The 24,933-nt window shown below is 33.4% G+C and overlaps 1 protein-coding gene across 3 annotated transcripts in view; it reads right to left on the bottom strand.

The window, feature by feature from the left end:
* LOC150098028 (band 7 protein AGAP004871-like) overlaps nucleotides 1-24,933 on the bottom strand; it is a 271,678-nt gene that overhangs the window by 196,258 nt on the left and 50,487 nt on the right. The window contains exon 1 of one of the 3 annotated variants that reach the window (XM_090406499.1): nucleotides 23,900-24,047. The exons of the other annotated variants lie outside the window; for them this stretch is intronic. Coding sequence (XP_090262625.1) covers nucleotides 23,900-24,011 — 112 coding nt within the window. The 5' untranslated portion in view covers nucleotides 24,012-24,047. Of the gene's footprint in view, nucleotides 1-23,899; nucleotides 24,048-24,933 lie in introns of those variants that run through there. 3 annotated transcript variants of the gene reach the window in all.

Below are 24,933 nucleotides of genomic sequence, written 5' to 3'. Positions count from 1 at the left end.
CAAAAAATGTAAAAACAGCTGGAGAGTTTACTAAATCCTATGGTAAAGAATAAGGAGGAATGTTCATTAAAAGGAGAAACAGACGACTAATGCAGAGAAGGATTTCGATGATGCAGTGAGACTAAAATAGAGATGTAATGGAACAGAAAGAGTAGTAAAAAATTAGGAATGGAAGGGACACTAAAGCTGCTGAATATGGAAAACAAAAAGAGGAATACAATGCGGTATGTGTGGAAGGAACACAGATGAATATTGAGGATGATCATTACGGTCTTAATAATAGAACAGAGGAGTCCAATAATTATTCAGAGACAAACAAACAAAAAAGACAAGAAAAGATTTAAAAAAAGAAAGAAAGAAAGGTACTTTGAAATGAAAACGGGAGTTTTCCCAGAAATAATATGCATAATAATAAAAGAGAGGTACGCTTCGCTAGCTAGAAGTTTGGATATGTTCGTATAAACATATGTGAAAATTTACTTTTGAAACTTTACAAAGAAAAGAATTTAGTCGCATCTTGCATTAAGGATAGATACTTGATTCCTACCAACTTGGGTGGCCATATTCTGATTTTTTCTAATTTTGGATAAGGAATGAAAAAAAAAAAAATATATATATATATATATATATATATATATATATATAGACCTTTCCGATTGACTGAAACCACAGTGTACAACCAAGAATAAAATACTTTAATCGTAAGAACATTTCTAATAACTGAATCAACATGGTTTTAATTTTAATCCAATAACTAATTTTACGCCGTTAATGAGTCTCCGTGCCTACACGTCTACTGAAAATAAATGAATTACTGAACTCCGCATCAAAGCTTGAGGAAATAACAGAATAAGGAAGCGTCGAAGAAGAAGAAACTGAAAAACCTAATCCTTACTTTTACATTACAAAGACTTAACAGAGGCTTTAAAAAAAAAAAAAAAAAAACCCTCCATGCAGAGGAACCCACATGTAGATTTTTATTTTAAGATGAAAACAGTAAACCCTGTCACATTTTTTTTTTCGCTTTTGTATAATTAAGCAAGTGTGCTTATTATTTCATTATTTAAAGGTTTTGGTGGTATATATAGTTCATACTAGTGCGTAACCTCAATTCATGACACCTAGTCTGTGGGAATTTAGGACTCGATTTACGACAGTTTTTACAAAACCAGTTAGGTCGTAAAAGCGGATTATACGAATATCGGCGTAGGAGTTCTGAAGCATGAAGCATTTCGTTAAAGCCCGTGCACATGTGTTAATGAAATGCTTAAATAAATAAATAAAGTAGCCTGAAAAGATTTCTGCTTATCAGGTTTTCATCTACTTCCATGCAATTTCTTAGAATGCATTATCCATAAGAAATAAAATTATTAAAATATTTTATTAACAAAACAAAATTATAAATCAAATTAGTGGGCTTCAGATTTCTTCATATCATTCTATAGTAGGAGATGAATTTCAATCTTTGAACATCTTATGACCTTTAATTGGAAGATGGATTTCTTCACTTCGTTTGAGACTATCATGTTGTTTACTGAAGTTTAAAAATTGCTTGAAAAGTTTACATGTTTGGTCTCTAACTCTTGCACAGTCATGGGACGAATACTAGTCACCTTTAGATTAACAGATAGCCTTCATAGCTCAGTGTTTCGACGATGCCCTTTGACTGGAAAGGCCTGGATTCGAATCCCATCTAGGACGAAGAACCTTTAGTGGAACTTTTCAACTGAAGGTAAATTAGTCTGTCTCATGTGGAGCTAGCAGAGTCCCCCCCCCCCCCCGACACCTTCGGTAAGTCGGATTTTTTATCCCGCAATCAGACAAACCGACCAGGAGAACAAACACAATTTACATACAAAGTACACGTAATTTACATACAAAATACACGAATTCAGATAAACAAAACAAAATATATCAAATCAGCTTCACTTTTCAGGTTCATTTTCACTTTTCAAACGATTTTGCATGATTCGCTTTCATCGAAGGAAGCATGATCGTAGCAAGTCACTGCTGAAAGAATCGTCTCTCTGAGGATGTTATAAATGGAAGAAACCTTCTAACCCCCGCACATCTTTCTGAGAGATCTCTGCCTCTAAGTCAATGGAATTCCATTTTTTCAAATATAACTCCAGATATTTTGCCATATTTTTAAATGTTAGGTCGAAACACATTTATACGAGGTCATCTATAATTGAAACATGGTTTGTTTTTCTTCTTGCTTTACGAATGGATTCAACACAAACTGCTCTTTCTTTTACGTCACGTAAATTAAAGTTAAAATTGGTTGCTGCTTGACAGTGTTCCAGCGAGTTCAAGGAAAAAAAGCCATTGCCCTTGCGGCTCTTTGTTTTCATTTGCACTCAAAACACTGAGACTGTTGCTCCCCGATGTCATCGTCGGTACATTCAAGACTGTATTTATAACTCTAGGTTTGAAATGAGTAAACTTTTGCATTTCCTATACTTAAAAAAAAAAAAAAAAAAAAAAATAGTAGTAGAAGTAGTAGCAGCAGCTCATATTTGTTTATGTATATTGAAATTAAATGTTTTTTGTCTAGTAGTAGTTTAAAGATTAAATTAAATGGTCCTACAAGGTGAATAGTTATATAAATAAGGTGAATAAACACTTTTATTGGTAAAAATAAAAATTGAAAATTAAAAAATGAAACACATCACAATAATATAATAAGTTGGCGACTTAATATAATTCCGTATACTTTTATTAATGCCAAATATCATTGAAAATTAATAAATATATATATATATAAAATCTACCCGTTTACTTGGTATAAACGTATTTTAATTCACATATCACTGATGACGGGATTTGGAACTGAATCAAGTTCGGCAACTATCGATATAAATCTTTCAACGTAATAATTCATGCAAAGTGCAGGTTGGCTACTACTTACATTTTTAATTTCGTCTGAAATTTGAACACGCCTTTTTCAGTTCCATCAGACAGATGTATGGTGAGTGTTCTGGCGAAAGCAACCACGCGAAATGTTCTTGTCTGAATTAATATTGATAACTTCTGAAATTATCATAGCGGTCGACGAACCAGTAGCAGTCTAGAACAAAATTTTTCTCGAAAGCACAGTCATTACTTTCACTTTGCTAAATTGAATAGTTCGCTCAGCAGAATCAGATTAAATCACGCGACCGCGTTATGAGAATGGCGCTACTAGTAAGTAGATCTGCGGGTAGAAATATTTATTATAAATAATATGTGTATGTATCTAGGAGTTCTGGATGTCGTGATTTATGCAATATATACCAACCTTTTTTTGCACTATTTATTATTTTGGTCCATTAATTGGTTCAATAATTTATTCTTCAGTCTCTTTTCAGCAAATATTGTTATCTTTAAAATCCACCAGATACTTAAAGTTTCTGTGATCGTTTATTATTCATCATATTCATGTATTTCCAGCGCTACTATTCCCTTTACAAAGTTGTGAATATCTAGGGATTAAAACAGAAGCCATTCAAAAGCAACCAAATAGAGGATTTAGATAGACAGATATCGAGCGTGTGACGAAATAGTACAACTTTCGAAGCCATGTTCTGCAAATCGAACGCAATGGGTTACTAGCTTGGGACGAATATTATTTTTTTCCCCAACAATTCCTTTCATACACTAGAGTAGTGGACATACAAACGAATGGCTTCAAAGCCTATAGCAAATCAATACAATAAGTTATTTGTTTTAAATTTCTATTTACTGTATTCCTATAATTGCGGTATAAATATCATTATTTCCTTAATATAAAAATCATTTTATTTTGTATTTTGTATATTATATTGCATTTTCTATTAATGCAAACTTATTTTTTAACCTTTTGAAAATAAATTCCTTAAATAAAACAGTGGTCGGTTATTTATTTATTTAGAAAATAAAAACTAGGAATCAGAACCATGTCGAGTAAGTCTGTTACTTCATATTTTGGTAGAACTTGTTTTCCAGAGAATTGCCAAAAAACCTTCTGACGGGTATGCTTTGTGGAGCGGAGAAGGAAGGAGTTTGTCTGCCAAAGTGTAAACCACTTGTTCGCGATTTCTGGATATATATTGTATATATAACCTCAAGAAGCTATACAAGTTTCTCTCTCTAAAGCACGTTTTTTTACAAACATCCATGCTTTATGTAGAAATCAAACCCACGTATGCGCAGTCTTCGCTCTAAACAAGCAGTGTTTTACTCTACTGAAGTAAACACATATGAATGTATATTGTATTTTGTTTCAAATAAAGCTGTGTTGTGCAATGTGCCGTATTTCATTCCTTTTTGATGTCATCCTTTTTTTTTTTTTTTTGTTATTAATGTCCGTCTGTCCGAACTGCTGATTTTCCATTTCCCGCTTATTCTTATATTTAATTAATCTGTTCTCTTAACCAAGACAATTACCTACAGTTTTCCAGAGCAACTTAAAAAAATTGTCAATTAATTGCATGAACGTAAAATTCAACATTGGAAATATTGATTACTAATAACACATATGCGTAATGAAAACTAGTCAGCTCCCTTTAGAGACTGACTGTTCGAAAGTGATATCATATATATTAGAAAGTAAGAATAACTCATTAGATTAAAAACAAGTAATGTTATTTTTCATATACTGCTGGAAAAAGCTACACTTCAAGAAAAAAAAAATGGTTTCGAATATGGTGTCGTATGAATAATTCCCCATGAGAAGGAATTGATCTTTTATGTAAGTGTTTAGAATAGCTGATTATTATCCGAAGTACTTTTTCACTGCGAAACATTACTGGATATTTTTGGAATGTAAGACAAGAAGACGTAAAAGTATACAAAAATTGTCTGGCTGCTTTCCAAACAAGAAAAAACGTGTTGTTAGTCATATATAATGCGCCCTAAAGAAATAAAGTGAACATGCAATTTACGGCTGCATACCATAGAACTCCCATAAGAATAATTCGAGAATAAATGAAAATTAAAAAAGAAATGATCGAACTCATAATAAATGACTAAGGTCAATTCAGTGTGTGAATTCACGATTTTTTTCGTTTTGTCGGGATGGAAGAAGTTGAGAATATAAACCGAAAAATATTTTCATTCTTAGTTGCTCTATTAATCAGAACGATTTAATACGTAATAATTTTGAAACAGTAATGTTTCGTGAAGTGTATTATCATTTTATTGAGGGTTACTTGAAACATAAAATAGTTTTTAGCTATCTACTAATTAAGCATTTCATCCAACTTGTACATCAGGAAAAGTGTACGCAGCGTAGTACCGTAACACAGTAGGAAGAACGATAAGCATGTGTCCTTAGGTTGGAAGACCTGGATTTAGATTGCGTCTACCGTACAAGAAAACTTTATAGTAGCTCTTCAAATGTAACTGAGTTAGTCGATCTCAAACAAAGGTGGGAGGGTTTTTCTTTACCGCTTTTTATTACCGCTAAACAAACAAACAAACCACAGAAAATCACACACAAATAATAGATATGTATATACCGACTTTACTGTCTTTAATTGTCTCTTCTTTACTTCCAGCCAGTCCTAATTATATAAATCTTTCATATTGAATTGCGTTTGTGGGTTCGTTCTTCTATTTTTTTGGCAAAGTTGGAATATTCATGCCTAGGCGAACATTACTAAACTATTGCAAGATCACAGGCAACAGAAACTCTCTTTATTGAACAAGGCAACTGATTTTTTTCAAACAGAACGGGAATCAATTATTATTATCAACTTTTTTCAAATAAATACAAAAGCTCGGTTCCGAAATCGATTTTAAAAATCACGGTGATAGTTCCTCTCTCTCTCTCTCTCTCTCTCTCTCTCTTTCTCATCTTTTGTTATCTATAGAGATCATGGATAATCGTGTTACACCAAGAACTATTTCCTACAGCTGTGAGTAACGGTTTTCACACTCGCAGAATATAAGTAATACTCTGTGACTGGTTATATTTTTCAGTACTGAAGATGAAGTGCAAAAGGTTTTGAAAAGCATTGAGTACAAAGTGTTCCCAGCAATATCCTAAAAGAATTATAATGCTAAATCTATAACAATACAATTGCATTAACAGCAGCTGCAAGTAGGTCAAGTTGACTCGCTCGAAGTTTAGAAACAAGACTGATGACGTAGTAATAGACATTCATACTGAGTAAATATAACAGTTACTCTAAAAGTGTAAAACGCATCTCTTTTTTGCCACCTAAAGTGCACTCTCACTGATGAATACCAGTTCTTAAACTCTATGTTGAAAGGATGCCAAATATCTGTCTAAAGCACGATCATTTGTTAAGTTCAATCTCGGATTTCAACATGGATATTGTGCCAAAATTCTACGAAGATTAAAAATAAAGAAAGTGTACAAATAATTGAAGCGGTGTGCCTGTCGTAACCTGAAAAAAAAAGAGAAAAAAAAGCCGTTCTAAAAGTCTTTGTCAGAAGGAATAGCTCTGCCTTTATGTTTTTTTTTTTTTTTTTTTTTCCTCGCATATATTGTATTCGCAAATTTCTAAACTGTTTCTAACCATCCAGTTTAAAAATTTCTAAAAAATGTTTAAACTGGATGGGATTCTATACCATTCTTAAAAATCCTTAAAGAGTGTGAAAGTAATATTTATTGTTTTCTTACAGTAGAAATTTCAGGCTAGAAAATATCTATTGATACATTGAAAACAGTTCTCAAATTCAGCATTTCCTCTAGAATAATGATGGAATAAGAACTAAATAATGTTAACTACATTCCTGTTTGGAGTTGTGCGTTCAGATCTGGACTCTTATTTTATAGCTTCATCTGGATGAGGTATAAAAGACAATAATAATATGAGAAAATGATATTCCGAAGTTTGTGTAATTTAAATCGTTTTATATAATATGCTAAAATTGATTTACTGAGAACCTAGAAGGCAGAAATATATTTATTTGGAAATGTGTGCAAACTTATTAGCTGTATTTACATGTACAAGTAATGCGTCCGTACATTTTAACTTTTTTTTTGTTCCTGGAAATATTCTCAATGTTTCGTCTACCATTCTATCTATTCTTATACAATCATATATTATAATCTGTAATCATACGCAACCATACGAACTAGACAGTGGGTTAAAGCGAGTTAGTTTTCACGACAGCTGTGTGATGGATAGTGGTGAGATGCGTGATTGGCTTCAAAGATGGTCTCGAAGGATGTTCAGTTGGGTTAAGGATCTAGTCCTATGAGAATTTAGGAATTGTTTAACGGGAAGATAATGTGGCAGGTTTTAGGAGTTATTCGAATTCTAATCTTATTAATGGTTGGTTATCATGCATGCCCACAAAAGTCAAGAAGCATCAAGAATAAACGGGAGAAATCCTTAGCAAATGAACTAAAGTTATTGACATTAGTGAAACCTGGTTGACTGATAGAAGAGGATATCCTTACAGGGATAGAATGTGATGGGTGAACTGTAATCAAGGAGGACAGACAGAATAAAAAGGGAAGGTGTGTATTGTTTATGATTATGCAGCCAACTAAAGTAGAATATAGATTAGGAATGACTGTAATAGAGTAATTCATCAAAAGACTTGAAGACTGTTTGGTGTGAAGTAGAACCGCAAAGGCAAATTAATCTTGTAGGTAGATACAGAAAGTGATATCATTATTGGTGATTTTAACTATGAGGATATTGACCTGAGTATGGAGAAAGCATGCAGGAGTAGGGAAAGAGAATTTATAGAATTGCTAAGGAGCAACTTCCTCGGGCAGCACGTTATGGAAAGAACTAGAAAATTAGATCTAGTAATAACATTTGAAAATCTGCCTATATAAACGAGATAGTCGTTTTGCCTCCACTATTTGCGAAAGTGATGAAGTATTATTTTGGAAAGCGACAATGCATTGCTTTCACTGGGAAAGAATATATGTGTAACAATAAATCATTTGATTATGCATAGGCAACTTGCAGCTTTGCCATGAAAAAGTACATGGTAGAGAAATTAGTAGTGCATGGGAAGAATGGTCAAGGAGTGCTTGAAGGAAGTTATAACTGACTGCATTCCTAGAGTCAGGAGAAATAATCAAAGGAGTGTGAAATGAATGCTTAAAACTTTGAAGCATGGGCTAGATTAAAAGAAACTATTATGGAACTTATATCATATGAAACATGATGACTAATCAAACGAGCACTGCAAAGAGCATGTCAGGCGAGTAACAGTCATGGTGAGGAAAGTGAAATCGGATTATGAAATGAAGCTATCTGAACAGTTTAAACGAAATACGAAGAAATTCTTTGCTATGTTGCGTGTAAAAGGAAGAGTGATCATAGTAGGATTATATCTTAGTAAATACTCGTACATGACAGGAAAGTGTCGAATGCGCTGAAAACAAACAGCTAATTTGTCATGTTTTCATTTTTGTGAAGTAAACAGTCCTAACAGACCCATTAGTTTTGTGGAAGCTGAGATAGATATGGATGAAATGATAGAACTGGAAGAGGTAGTGGTATTAAAATTATTGCAAGATCTTGATGCTAACACTGCAGTGGGTTTAGATGAGATATGGGCATTTGTATTTAAAGGAATGTGCTAGAGAAGGTCATTCGCCACATGTAATAATTAAATATCAAATTATTCTTTTTTTGAAAATGCAAAGTTCACCATAGTTGGATATTCACCATATAATTTTTATTATGTGAATATCAAAGATAATAATTATTGCAATAAAAATTAAATTATACTTGTATACATAAATATAAAAACTACATATCATTTAATTCACAATATTTTACATTTTTTTGCTACAAACAATATACTACATATACTTAACGCTTATTGTCATTAATGTGACAATTAGTATTCTTTTCTTGAAATCAAAAGGGTGAAATTCGGCATGGAATTAGACGGTGCACATCATACTTTTGTCTCTATAAAATAAAATGAAATAAAAATTCTAAAATAAAAGAATACAGCTCGAGATCTGCAACAGTGGTAGATCTATGTATACAAGTAATAAAACTGTATTATTTTTTATTAGGATTTTTTTTCTCGTTTCTCAAGCAAAATTTTTAATTTCTTTCTTTTTTTTTTTTTGACATATATTTACAAAAGGACAAAATCTGACACGAAAAGTACCAATTCGCCACAACTCCCTGCCCTTTTCGTCACATATAGCATAATGATGTGGTTTGAAAACCGGGGTGCTATGCCTCTAACCTGGTTGTCAGGAGGAACCGTTCAATAATATGCGGAAGATCCTAAGGTGGATCGGGGGATACGGAACATGTGGGGTACAGAATTCATGCGGGCTGACTTCAGCAGACTGATTCTATGGGTAAATGTTGATGAGTACAAGTTTCATGTTGCTAGATTCAGGGTTATGCGTTTTGGGTTGAAGACAATGCAGATCGAGTGTTATATTCGTGGTAATTGCTGCAAGTGGTTGATGAAGCTAGAGATGTGGAATTAATAGTGGACAGTGAGTTAAAGTTCAGAGGCTACGTTGCCAAAGAGATTAAGACATCACATCGAATAACCGCAATGTTGAAAAGAACAATAACTTATAGAGGAAAGGAAATTATTCTCTCATTTAACAAGCCTTTGATAAGACCATATCTAGATCATGTGGCCACTTGAGTTCCATGGAGATGAGGAAACAGTGAAAAAAGCTCTACTAACTAAAATCATATCTGGTTTGTGGAACTTTGCATATCAAGGTGACTGAAGGATTGTGATCTTCAAAGTTTGAGAGATAGAAGGGGAGAAGAGATATGTTAGAAACATAAAGTTAGTAAGCTCTTACCGTATAAATGCAGGGGGTATTTTGCAACTCGTGGCAGGTGCGGAAAAATTCGGAGTCGTCCTCGGAAGCTGAGTAAGGGTGTAGTCAGGAAGAATGTGAGGTCTAGGTTATTTTCATGGCGTGTGGTGAATGAATGCAATATGTTTTGCCATTGGATATTGCGATTGCGTCATAGGTGAATGTTTCTTAATGAAGTTAACCAGTCACTTTCTTCCCACTGGAAATCTAGAAATAATCTATGAGAATAGTTTGCAAACGAATTTTAGAAACTGTAGTAAGTAATTTTGAAGTTCTCTTTATTTGCGCCAAGGAAGGTTTGTCAAAAGAAAGAGACGTGTATTGGGCAGCACACGGCAAACCCCAGGTTCGGATTTTTAGTTACTCATTGAAGAATTGTTACTTTTGGAACTCTGGTTTTTAAAACTATAGCGATACCGTGACTTCCAAGTATTAAGATGGATAAAAATAATTGGCTAGAGTTTTATAGTTACAAAATAAGTTCTTAATGAAATGAAAATAACGAAACTATCTTTGGAATTGTCCAACTCTAGCCATCTTTCTCAGTCTAAGGTTCAGATAATCTGTGTTCCGAAACTAACTTCTGACGTGTCATTAAAACGATATATTTATTAAACGGGCTCTTTCTACGGCATGTTCCATGACAGCTGTTCATGTTTCTGCCTGCAGCGTCCTAATTTCTATACAAATATTCTCCTTCAGCTGTCGGATTGTCTGGGACTTGTTCATATACACCTTTTCTTTCAGGTAACCCCATAGGAAGAAGTCGGGAGGCGTCAGATCTGAAGAACGTGATGGTTAATTAATTGCAGATCGTCATCAAATCATTCGCTCTTTGCGTTAAAATAATCTAATGCTGATTTTCAAAATAAAATCGAACGATTTTGATTCGTTCTCGGATTCTGACTTTTCTATGATTAATTTACTAAATGTTCCTTAGAATACCTAAAAAAATAAAATGTGACTTATGGGCCACCCTGTATAAATAGCAGGCGTTTTTTTTTTGGTCAGTGAAACTAAAGTTTTAATTTTGCCCTTTTAAGTAACAAGATTTATTTTAAATAAACATTCTCATTGAACATTGCCAAGTTCATCAGAAAGTGAAAGCCTTTTAGTTCTTTATTCCTAAGTTACACGTTAGTTTTGTCGCTTTTCTCATAACTGACGAAAATGTTATACTATTGATGGTGAAAATTTTTCGAAGTGAAACGACAATTACTTTTCAAGTGATTTTGTTAATTGCTTTAGAATTACACAAATACTGTTGATCAGAAAAATCCTTTTTTTTTTCAACACGGTGTTACTGTTTCGTAAATCAAAATGAAATATCTAGATCAAAATCAATGCATCGAGTTCTTAAGTTATGAACGAGTAGAGCTTCTAAAGTTTGTTCCTTTATCCTGAACGCAATTTTCCAATCTCTGATCGCGTGTTCTTTTATCTGAACGCACCATGTCTCGTTTGTTTTCATTGAATTGCCATTTTTTATGTTTGAAAGAAGAATAAAAAGATAAACTATAAAGTACTCTGGATTGATTATTATAAATTGAGGAATTTAAGCGGATTTTAATTAGGTCTCTCTCTCCCCTTTGTTTTTATATCACAAAACAAAACAAGCGGCTTAAAATATCGAAAATAGGTGCTTGTTTCTCAATTTCGGAAAAATTATTTCTTTCATTTGCAGGCAAGCAAGCAAGCGCCCACAAGATATCTCTTTCCAATTTTTTTTATGAAGTTATCCCATGTTTCTCTATTCTTTTTTTTTTTTGGCATGTTTTATTCGCTATTATTCTTTTGTATTTATAATTAATTACTGCTTCTAGCGATTTTGTGTTTATCTTTTGTTTATATGCTTCTTTCTTATCTTTGATTATTGCTTCAATGTTTTCATCCTAGTATCTTATTCCCTTTCTCCTCTTCCATTTACTTTTTGTTCCGAAGCATTACGCACACACAAACCTTCTTTATTTGAAAGATTATAAAGTGAGACAACCTGTTTGCGTAGAGACATCACTGGTTAAGTAAGACGTTTTCTTATGTCTATTTTTTTTTTTTTTAGTAAAAGTGAGCTAAGTGATCTCATACCGAAGTACCAGGATTTTTTTCCTCTCCTGGTAACTCAGGTTTATCATCCGTTTCATCGTTTCGGGGAAAAAAAAAAAAAAGAAGTGAAATGATTGTAAGTTTTTACTAACTTTCCCACGAAGGAAGTGATAACACTAATGAAATATAAACTCTTCATAAAAAGTAAGTCACTCTCCTATCTATAGCATTATCTACTCGTATAAATAAATCTCAGGTCGTGCAAAGAGGAACCTTCTATCTGGGTTAGCCAATATATAAAAAAAAAATGTGAAGGACGAACAATAAACATTTACCCATCTACAAACGAGATCCTGGAAACGTCGTATTAATGATGCTTTTCTAATATTTAGTAATATACTGGAACTGGCAACCAAGGGATTTCCTCACTTTCTGAATGTTAAAACTACCTCGATCTTTGAAGAAACTAAAACTTATAATATGGAGGAAACCAACTCACGCCAACAAATGTTTACCCATTATTACCGACTTAAAAGTTAGATACCAATCAACATTAGAAGCTCGACTCCGCCATCTCATATGATAAAGACAAATTAGCCGAGGAAATCCGATTTCTTGTTTCTCCCATTCCAAAATAATGGTTATAAATTAACTATTGTTGGATTTTTATTTCTTCCTCAAGCACACCAAGAAACTGATAACCATCTACCCAATTCTCTTCCTTCCAAGACGGATTGAATTCACTCATTAATGAGGTTAGGCAATTAAATGTAGCCGACTTGCCTTCCTCTGCTATATCCCGGAAGGGCAAATATTTTATACCTGGAGATATATGTTCACAAAAGGTTTGAATGTTTTCACGCACGAAAAACTCGCATTTTCCAGAGAAAACCTCCCACATTCGCATGACATCTTTAACTGGAAAACTAACTCACCTTTAACTGAAAAGCCCTGATAAAAGCACTTCACATTATAGACGAAATTCGAACCCTGATCTTTCCACAGGCTACGGAAGCTTCAAATTGATAACAGTGAATCAAAAAAAATATATCTCTTTCCCATGCGTCAGCTTCCATTAGAACCTGTTTAGCAAAAATTCTAAGGAGTTTCAAATTCAGCGCAACATTTGCACACTTTTAACTAAGCTACGTTCTTTACTTTATTCAGTGAAACAACACGTTTCGTTCTTTGATGTGATTTGCATTGTCTCATATTATGGACAAATAGAAATATCTATACAAGAATACAGAAGAACATATCAGAGACATCACTTTACGAGACATCTACTGCTTGAACTTTGTTCACACTCTCTTCAAGAAAGTAAGAATACCGAGAGGAGTCAGAATGTTAGAACTATCTAACATTCTCACTAGGCACTAGCCTCGCGGCAATAAAATGAGGGGCAGAAAAAAACTTCACAATTTTGATTATATTAATAATATAATAAAACAATTATAAGTACGTATGGCAACTTATTTTGCAACTGATTTTCTTTGTTCTTTCTCTTCTTTTCTGCAAAATAACTGCAACGTAGTTTCATATATTAGGGGTGCACAATTTTCCATTCTTGCCTATGACTCAAAAAAATAAATAAATAAAATAAAATAAAATAAAAATAAAAAGCCAGTTACAGTTTTGACTCTTTTCCAGACTGAAACGATCACGAGTGAAGTAGAAGGCAGCTTGAGAGATCTTAGACCGATATGACGAGAGTGAAATAATTATATTCGAATTCGCAGAAATTATACTTAACCCAAGTCATCTGGAAGTAAAACAGCTGCAGTTTATCAGTGCGTTATTCAACTATGATTCAGCTAATGCAAAAACGAGACCACCTACTCAAGCTGAACAATACCAGCATGCACAATACAGTTCTGAACAACAGTTTTTTTTTTTTTTTAATTCCTTTAATAGAATGACAGTAGTAGTACCATATATATATATATATTTTATTTTATTTTATTTATTTATTTTTTTTTTTAAATTTTTTTAAATCATAATTTTACTGACTAGGAACACCGGGATAAGGTAAAATAAACACTTCAATTAAAACACAACTAGTTTCGTCGGAATACCAACTTCTTTAGGTGTACAAATTATCACAAACTGGAAAAACAGCAAGATAAAAACATGGACTTCTCATATAAACAAGTTAGGAATAACAACAGTCAAATTTGAACTGGCGTCCGCGTGGCAGGTCTAGCGTGAGGCGTTAGTGAGTGGGAACTATCTCGACAGCGCCAGAACTGAATTACTGCGCTGTGTGAGTCAGGTAAGCTATAACTTAAATTGCTGTTCATGTATGAGGGATCCAGAACTATTTCTTTTGATTCTAAGATGCGTCTTTCTAGTTCGTCATGGCATTTATGGATATTAGTAGTAAGATTCCAGTTCCAGTCTATCTGGTGTTGACGCTCTTCTAAATTAGAGTTGGCAGAGAAAAGGACATGACTGGAGAGGTGCTTGCACGGGTTCTGTTGTAAGAGATATCACGTTGATGCTCTTCGAGACGTAGTGAGACCGACTTATCGGTTTGCCCATAATATGGTTTTCCGCAACTGCAGATGATTTTATAAACTCCTGGGAACTGAAGTTGGTTATATTTTGGCTTGGGTTGACTCAGGAAAGAACGAAGTTTTGGTAGGGAAGTGAAATAAGTTCTAATATTAAATTTCTTCATAATTTTCACCAGTTTTGGTGATAGAGAACTTACGTACGGTAACTGAATGTGTGCAATAGGATTGGAGTTATCTTCTTGCCGAGTTGGCATATGTGGGTCTAGACGGTTTGCAATGCTTTGAGGTGGGTATCAGTTCTTTAGGAAGGTGCTTTTAAGGTGGTTAAGTTCTATTTGAATCTTCTTTTGAAATAAGAGATCTCGCTCGATGGGCCAGAGTGGAAATAATACCGAGTTTCTGCGGAGGGAGGTGATGAAAGGAAGCATGTATCTATCTGTGTGAGTTGTTTTTCGAAAAATCGAAAATTTGAGACAATCAGGCGTCCAGTGATCTTTAAATCTAAAAAGCCGAGGACGCCGTTCACCTCGAGTTTCGGTGTGAATTTGATGTTTTGGTGGCGATTGTTCAAATGATCTAAGAAGGTTTGTAAATTCTCTTGACTATATTCCCAGATGAGGAAGATATCATCCATGTATCGCAGCCACAGTTTGGGTTTTAATGTAGCGCTTGAAATAGCTCTTTCTTCAAAGTCTTTGGAAATATGTTGGCTATCACTGGAGATAACGGGCGGCCCATAGTTAAGTCGCTGGTTTGTTTATAGATTTTTCCTTCAAATGAGAAATAGCCGGAGTTTACGCAATGCATTAATAGGGCGAAAAATTTTTTGGAGACTTTGCTTTTTAGTAGATTGAGGACTTCTTCTGTGGGAACATTTATAAAGAAAGAGAAATATCAAAACTAACCATTCTGTCAGATTCCTTGACAATAGAAAATTTTTATAAATTCCTGAGAAATTTAGGATGACTGATGTAAAATAACCAAAATTACAAAAATTTATTTTTCATATCAGACCGGTTAAAAAAAAAAAAAAAAAGCCAAAACGATATATTTTCAGATTCCAGGAGACTAATTCGTGAAAACTCTAACATTCTAATTCTAAATATCTGGTTACTACATATTTAATTTCATTCATATTTCTAATTCTAAATATCTGGTTAATAGAATGACAGTAGTAGTACCATATATACTTCCAGGATACTTCCAGGGCAAAGAGAGAAACCATGGCAAAAATAAAAGAAAGAAAGAAAGAAAATAAAGAAAAGGAAATATATTGTTTCAAAAGACTGTCTGGTCTTGAATGACAACCATTCCCTTTTCTTGCTGAACCAAAAATAATGGTACCAAAGAAGGATGCTATGTTTAATTTTCAGGCTAATATGTCCTCGACCAATAATTAATTATCTATAAGCATATTTGACTTGACATTTAAATGACATAGCAACAATAAAACCACAGCCTTTCCATAGCATGGTCAATGATGCATAAACTTAATAAAATTTAGGAACACGACAAAATTCCTAGAACTCTAAAAAGTAAAATTATACTAAAGTATAATACTACCAGCAGCTGTCTGCGGAGCAGAAACGTGGACCTTAAAAAAAAGAGGCAGAGGATAAACTGTTTGGTTTTGAAAGTAAATGATTCAGGAAAATCAACAGAACATAAGACTAATGCACAAGTGCCGCAAGATTTGAATGTTCCTAACTCAACAATTCTTTACACAGTTAAAAAGCACCAACTCCGTTAGTTTGATCACAATGGAACCAGACAGATTTACTCGTCTGGTATTTGAGAGCACTGTGGAGGATACAGGACCGAAGGGAAGACCAAGATTAACAAGGCACGAAGTCCTTAGAACTGCATTGGACTTCACAGCTGTTGGCATATGGAAGAGCTTACTGTGGACAGAGAACGGTGGAGGGCTCTTATTCACATGGGACTCAATCCGTCTTGAGAAGGGTTTGAGTGAAGAGAAGAAGAAGAATTTTCTCTACCATAATAATATCTTAGCCTTGTCTTATTAATCATATTTTCCGATGCACAAGCGTTAGTAATACGTATGTATGTATTTAACTGCATTTATACATCTCCCTTATGTTTGTAACAGAAGAGAGTTGATGGTGATGAGCACGTACATTTCTTGGAACTGGAGGCTCGCTTCCGAACTTATCTTTCTTCAAAGTTTTACGGAAGACATTTTGGTGGTGTTCTAGAAAATTTCCACACAAATGTACAATGTCCAGAAACTGTATCTTTGTCTACGAAACGTAAAAGGGAGTGTGGAAGAAGAGGAATAGATATCTGTCCGTAAAATATTTTCGGATAACTTGTCGAGTGACAAGATGACTAATCCTGGAAACCATTCATCTAGAATAATCTTTATTATTAATGACAAACATTTAATGTTAGATTGAGTTATCAGTCGTTAACATGGCATAAAGTTGTACGCTGACTGAGTTATCAGTCAGCGTACAACTATTGGTTTCACTGCAGTTTCACTTTTTAAAAATATACGAATGCACATAACCATCTAAGATTTCTATTATTTAATATAAAGAGCCAATAGGCTTCATTTCGGCGATGTAAACATTATCTAAATTAGGGGGATATTAAATCCTACATAGCGATCAGAGCTTTACCCGCCTTTGCTACGAGTTGCCCTAGTTTGTACTACGTACTTGAACTACGTGCTTTAGCTTAGGCTAGTAGTCGCCGATACTTTTATAGTTACTATATTCGGCATGAAACTCTTTGATTCCGATCTTTGAGTTTCTTATTCGGTTTTAAAACAATGTGGGATTTAATATCCCCTTAATTTAAATAATCTAAGTTTTCGTTTAGAATGTATTTACATTTAGTCAAAACTATTTTCCATGCCAGTCATTCTACAACAAAAACAGTAAAGTTTTTGTTGTAGAATGCCATTAAATTCCATTAAGTTTTTGATGAAGTTTATTTTGTATGCAACAGTTATTGTATATACAAAATGAACTCAGTCGAACAAAGAGAATACTGTACGCACTACACGATATATCAGAATATATGAATGGTAATTACTAATTATAGTGTGGATACTGTGCTTAATGATATCGAATTTATCTGAGTAAATAAATTTTATGTGTACATTACTTACCTCGAAGCCGTAGAAATTTAAAACATTTATAACAGAAGTACATTTTTTGTTATTTGAATCATGAAGGACCCTACTAAATGATAACGAAGTATCTTGCTGTCAGTTATTCATTTCAGTTTAAGCATCTGAAATTCGCTGTATACGACTGGTTTTTGCATTAATGATAAGTATGGATTAGAGAAAAGACTATTTTGAACATGGGACATACGTTGATTCCTGGAAAATTCGAGAGTGGAAAATGTATATTTAGTTATTCTAGCGAAAGGCAGAAAACAAGCAAAATTTTATCTAAAACAAGCTGTCAGGTATAATAATAAAGTCATTCCCGATCAATCTGTAAAGAATAGAATCGTTTATAATTTTAATTTCATTTTGGAATCAACTGTACCCAAACAATGCTTGGTTTATCTCTTGCTAGCCACACACGACCATGCATGCTATTCACTGCATTGCATACTTTATCAGAAACGTGTAGAAATATTAATGTTTTCATTAACTTTTATATAAAAAAGTAAACATTATATAATTATCCTCAACATATTATGAAAGTAATTGAAAGACTGCGAAAACGCCGACTTTTTAACAGTGAAATCGGCTGCATTACTAACAAGGTAGAAGACCAAGAACCAGTTTTAGTAACCCACCTAACACTATTAGACTAGATTATCTGTTGGGCTGACAAACGTCTTCAGACATCGAGAAGATCATTTTTCTCACTTTCCTTTGAAATACGCAACTTCAAAACACGTCTGGAATGCAGGCCCACTTGAATGAGCTGACAGTGTCACTGCTTTCCAATCAACAGGCTATCGGTTCGAATTCTTTTGTGACCTGTATGCCACTGAATGCTTAAGATATTGAGCGAATTTAATCGTCTAGTGTGGCCCACTATCCTGCTTATTAGAAACCGTACAGTAGCTTGAAAAAAATGTTATGTTTTGTCTCTAAGGATAGGAACGTATCATATAAGTGTTAGCAAAACCACAGTACTGGATATACGATAAGTTGACAACCTTTCATGCATGGGATTCGCATTAAATAATGGGAGGATAGCTGATATTTCTTCTTCTTCTTCTTCGTAAGAATGATAGAAAATGACAATGTTTCTCAGCTTGATATCCAAAACCAGCTTTAACAAGTAAAATAGCGGTTGAAGTTTACTTTTTTTTTCTTAATCTTACCTTGTTAGTATATTTGGTATACACTAATCACTATTTACTTTGGTATACACTCCAGATTCTATAGATTCTATCCATAATAATACATTTTTTTATTATTTAACTTATTCTGCATAATATGCTTTATATCTCTGATCTTAAAAGCTATGAACAAAGCACACATATTTAGCTAAAGTAGCATGCAGCTTTAAAAAAATGCACTCACTGCGTTAGACGAAAGAGTATTGTAATCTACATGCGTTATATAAGCTCATTCTCAGGAAGAATGATTTTTAAAAATAAACATTTTAAAATTGTGGATTTTATAATCACACTGCAGCACATTAAAATCGAGCTGTTCTACAGAGAGCTACGTTTGACCTATATTGTTTCTCAAACTGAATAGTTGGCAGCAAAGATATAAAAATCTAAAGAAACGTTGATTCCATGCTTCTACTGAGAAGCCTGTAAATTATGCAGTGTAGCCCTAATTCTCAGGCATCTCAGCGGCAAGACCGCTAGCTTGCATAAAAACATTATTTTATTTTTCATATTTTTTTTTACATCTTCTTTTTTCTCTCTTCATTTTTTCATCCAGAAAAAAATAAGAAGAATATTTTATTATTCTTATAATAAAATTAAAATATTTATTTTATGAGGACGATTCTTTCCTGAGACACACAATACTATTAACTCACAGATTTTATCTATTCCATCCATCCATCAGTCAAGTTCAGAAATGATATTATTATTAAAACCTTAGTTTATTTATGGTAAAATTAGTTTTTATGTATTTAAAAAGTGAGGATTTTTTCGTTCTTTAATCAATATTTAGCACCATTTACTAAGGTGAAAAAGTCCTTTTAAGATCTTCAAAATAAATATCATACAAGCATTATACGATATCCATCGCAATAACTTATATTTCTTTCTTTTATATGAGAAGCTACTTCAGATCACTGACCATCAAACAGATACATGCGCGTGTATTTATTTACTGACGTCAATGCGTTTCCAACGATCGAACTGCAAGCATTAGCTACCGCCTTCAATTAGTGCATCTCGGAGACAGCATAACGCAAAAGTAGAGCAACGAGTATTCTGTCTGTAACGGTATCAATGTCATAAACTTTTATAAGAATATGATTATATGCTACTACAATGTGGTGTTAATGTTTGATCCTTTTAATATTGTTTTGGTTTTTATATTCTGCTTTTTTTAAAAAAATCTGCGCTACCAATAAAAATGACAACGTTTTCTCTGTGTGTGGGTCTCTCTCTCGTCTCTACTTCAGAGACAAAATTTTAAAGAGATTTCCGGCGATTGCTAACTAAATTAATTCAATTAATTCTTATTTATTATTAAATTTAATTTAATAATATTAAATTCAAAATTATTCAAGAGTATTAAATATTGAATAATTTAGTAATGTATAGTTAAATATATATTTAATACATAATAACGTAATTACGTATTTATACTTATTCTCATCTTCTTCGTGAGTATTCTGCAATTGAGCAGATTCTTCTTTTAGTAGTCAAAACTGTTCTTCCACTCTCTTCTGTTCTGAGCAGTGGCGTAGCTAGAGCTTTTGCAGCCCGGGGCGGTCCCTGAGTTTGTCGCCCCTCTCAACACACACCAAAAATACTACAAAAAGTCAAAACGACGTATAGGGAAATAAATTAAAACACTATGTTTATTTTTGAAGTAAAACTTTAACTTCAACATTCTAAAATGTTATTTTTCTTGCTTTTCTGTTAGCAAAATCGTCGATGACAATGGCGAAGTCTATTTCATAATAACCTAGGCAATTCTTAATCTATTTAATTTAGAAAAACTCCTCTCACAACTTAACAGCAATTGTGAGGAAAATTCGCAGTAGTATTACAATATTTGGAACTGAGTCCTCGAGACTGTATTTTAGAATTAACTGCAAAAGTTCAAAAAGGTTCAAAGTGCCGCCCGGGGAGGACCGCCCCCTCCGCACCACCCTAGCTACGCCACTGGTTCTGAGCCTTCTCTTTCAAGGTTGTGTACCTGTCTTTTTCCGTCTATTTTTCCTTCGATGGCATCTCTGCTAATTCTATTCCCTCTCAGAATATGATATGTCCGATCCAGTTTCCCTTACCTCTTTTTATCCTCCTTAACAGACTTCTTTCTTCTTCTACTCTTTTTAAGACCTCTTCATTAGTTATTTTATCTATCCATTTGATTTTTTCCATCCTTCTCCAAATCCACATCTCAAAGCTTTCCAGAATCTTAATTTCTTGTTTCTTCAATGTCCAACTTTCAGCTGCATAGAGGGGAACACTCCACACATAACATTTTATTAGTCTTTTCTTTAGGTTTTCTATCCATTTTACTTCTGAATAAATTCCATTTTCTATTAAAGGACATCTCTTCCCATCGCTATTCTTGCTTTTATGTCACTTTTACATCTTCCATCACTGCTAATAACACTTTCTAGATATTTAAATGTCTTTACTTCATTCAATTTTTTCCCATTTATTCTGATATCCATATTTGCCTCTTTTCTTGTTACTTTCATTACCTTTGTTTTTCTTATTTTAATTTTCATTCCATAATTGATACATGACTCCAGTAATTTGTTCAACAGATGTTGTAGTCCTGTTTCAGTATTTGATAATAATGCCTTGTCATCTGCATATCTTATTGCAAATATTTGTCTACCTCCAATCTTTATTCCTTCTTCTGAATTCTCCAGTAATTCTTTTAACATTGCTTCAGAATACATGTTAAACAAATTTGGTGACAGAGAACAACAGCCTTGTCTTACTCCTCGTCCAATGATACCTGGTTCTGTTGTACCATATGTCTCTCACCATGGCAGTTTGTCCCATGTATAGTGAACTAATTAGCCTTCTGTCTTTCCAATCTATACCAATCTTTTCCATTACTTCCACCATCTTATCCCATTTTACAAAGTCAAAAGCTTTTTCAAAATCTATATAACAGATATTAACTTCTTTATTCACTTCCAGGCTTCTTTCACTTACTATTCTTAACAGTTCAATCTCATCTCTTGTTCCCCTACCTTCCTTCGTGTTACACTTATTATGAATATATAATTATATATTTGAAATAAATTATATACTTATATTTAATTATATATTTATTAAATATGAGTCTCCGTAACTCAATAGTTTTCGACGACGCCCTCTGGTTTTAAAGAAGTGGGTTGGAATCCCGTCTAGGACACGAAAAGCCTTCATGACGTGCAACGAAGTTCAGTTGTCCGGTGCCATGTGAAAGGTTTCATCGACAGGTAACTTGGATTTCTTGTTAAACCGGTAAAAGTAGACGATGCATACAGGATTAATCCTGTCTACATTTCTAAGATGTTACGCTCAATGGCTGACACATAAGGGGAATTGGGGAATGGATTAAATATTAAAATATTTAATTAATAAATATGATTATTAAATACTGAAAATGGGTAAAAGAGAGACTCGAGTACAAACCTAAAATTTAACCAAAGACGTACTTTTCTTCTGAAATGTGAATCGTCGAAGTTCCACATTTCTCTTTTTTTACTGTCGTATTAGCTACATTCAAATTTTTACCTAATTTAGCAGTCAAGCAGCAAGACTGATTTTGGAATTTTCTGAACTTTTGAATTGTTTTATAACTACTACGTAGTTTCATAATTTATTAGTTAACACGCATTTTGCTGCATAATTATAAATCTTCGTTCCGAACTCAAATGAATCAGAATGGGAAATAAATACAAATCATTTAGTGAACAGGACCACATTGTGAATTACTGCAACGTAACAATTTATATAATACGCGAATAGAGCATGATTTGAATTTGTTGCATATAAATAACGGAACATTGAAAAAGAAATAAAATTGAACAAAACATGAATACAAAACACGAAAACAATCAAGTAAACCATATCTATAAAGCAAAGTATTATTAAAACGGGATGCCAAGTGAGGATTATCTAGTTAATGATCAGAAGAACGAAGAAAATAAATAAATAATAACAGTATATTATATACATTATTATTATTTAGCATTATATAAACGAAAATGGCTTAATGCGAAAATTTAGGGAGTTCTTTCGTCTTCACAAATCTCAGTAATTCATTTTCATCATCTCATATGTTATTATTATTATATTCCTTCTTCTAATTATTAAATGGATTATCTTTGATTACATGCTGTTATTTAATAACATGTTTTATTAAATTACAACACATTCATTAGCACCAGAGTGCTAATGAATGCGTTGTAATTCACGGGTTATGTATCGTGTATGTATGTTTAATAGCAATTTTAACAGAAACATACAGACATTCACCTCAAACAGACATTTTGCGCATTTCTTTAATTCAAAATAAAGTGAGTTTTAAATAATACGAATTCATGCTTGTAGTAATATGAAAGCCAATCAACAGTTGTGATTACATCTATAATTTTTGCAAATTGGTCCCACTTTAGGAGGGGAAGGGAGAATCGGTGTCAAGGGTGCGAATTCAAATTCGAATCCCAATCCCATTCACGTGATTTGAAGCGAGTATCGTGTATGTTGTTTACCGCAATGCGATTGCTGTGTTCTAGAAATTATACAAACGGGAATTCTAAACCTTAAGAGACAGATTACAAATGTAGACATTTGTAATCTGTCTATATCAAACAATAAAGACAATTAAACACTGTTTGCAATAAGACGAAAGATCTTATTTTAATCACTAACATTGAGATAATAATATTTTAAACTTTTAGATACTAATAAAATAAAGACGATACATCCTTATTTGCGTCACGTAACGATAATAATAATAATAATTACTGCCTACAACTAAAAAAAAAAAAAAACTGTTAAACTACATTAAATCTGGCAATCACTGCTATGAATTCTTATGGGTTATTTAATTATATCCAACGCTTAAAACCAATACCAATTCTTATACAACGAAATGGGTTTCTAATATCATATGTAAGAATCGAAGTCAAGTTAACAGTAAAAAGGAAAAAAAAAACTGGTCATAAAAACAGTTCTTTTTAAAACAAACTTAAAACAACTTTTTGTACCCTTAAAATAAGAAATACAGAATAAGTGCTAGCCAAAATTCTAAGTTCACGAAATTGCAAACCGAATTAAGCAAGCGATAAAAAAAGAGAAAATCATTCTTGAATAAAAATAAACCGGTAATTGAAGAGGACTCTTGAGACCTTCGCCTCTTATCTCTGTTATCTTTCCGTGATTTTTACTTCAAGGCGATAAAGACGTAACGTGTTGTGCTTACCTCCGATTCTAAGAGGGAGAGCAGAAGAAGATATAGGCAACTGTTGCTGCTGTTGTTGTTGTTGTTGCTGTTGTTGCTGCTGCTGGTGCTGCAAGAGCATCGCAGGATCCATGATGCTCGTCTGACACACCTGAATAGAAATGCCTCTTTTCAGAACGCCGGCGAAAAGGTTTATGGCACATTCGGCACTCGATTGGACAGCCTTTGGACCACCCACAGCACGAATCACCAGCAAACTTACGGAGAAGGCGGCGGTTTCCGCAGTCTTATCACGAGAGCAGAATACGTACTGAGTTAAGAAAGTATAAACATGTTTCAGAGATTATGGTGGATCTCCTTTGGGACACGAAAATCTCGCGTATAATTCTTTAATGGTAACACTACCTCGACAAGCGCACGGAAATAGTTGGGTTATTTCCAGCACTATACGAAATATATAAAGAGAAGCACTACACAGCGATCGTGTTGGAGTATAATGACTGGGGGAGGTCATAATTATTTCTTTTTTATATGGCTATTTTCTATGCTATTTTTGGGATCTCGATGTATGTGCAGATAGATAGAAAGAAAGATTTGCACTGTTATATTGCAAATGTAATATCTCGATCTTTTTTTTCCTCTTTCGTGTTATTATTATTATTACGTTTACCATAAAGATCGATGAGAATTTCCATGACCTCTAACTCTCATATTTTGAAGTAGTCTCCCTTTTTAACACCGACACAGCTTTTAGATCCATTAAACTCATTTATGTCTAGCAGGTATCATGTCGTGGTGTACACACGTGCTGTAAGTTATGGCTGACTGTTATTCGAATATAACTGTTCGTGGATGCTTCCAAAATTATTATACCATCCTTGAGAAAGCTGAGAAGGGGACGGAAGAAAAGGGACAAAATCAGAGTTGGAAAATATGTTTATAATCATTCAGGAGTAGACCGTTAATTTTTTTTTTTTTTTGAAGAAATTCAATACATAAGAAATGCACAATTGATCTTTCTGATTTGATAAATCAGTAAAATCAACTGTAAGCAT

Source organism: Typopeltis vanoorti, chromosome 16 (assembly GCF_054136105.1).
Source record: "Typopeltis vanoorti isolate ZY-2024b chromosome 16, IOZ_Tvanoo_1.0, whole genome shotgun sequence".
Taxonomy (NCBI): domain Eukaryota; kingdom Metazoa; phylum Arthropoda; class Arachnida; order Uropygi; family Thelyphonidae; genus Typopeltis; species Typopeltis vanoorti.
Note: the sequence above shows the minus strand (reverse complement) of the source record. Positions and strands in the feature narration are given on the sequence as shown.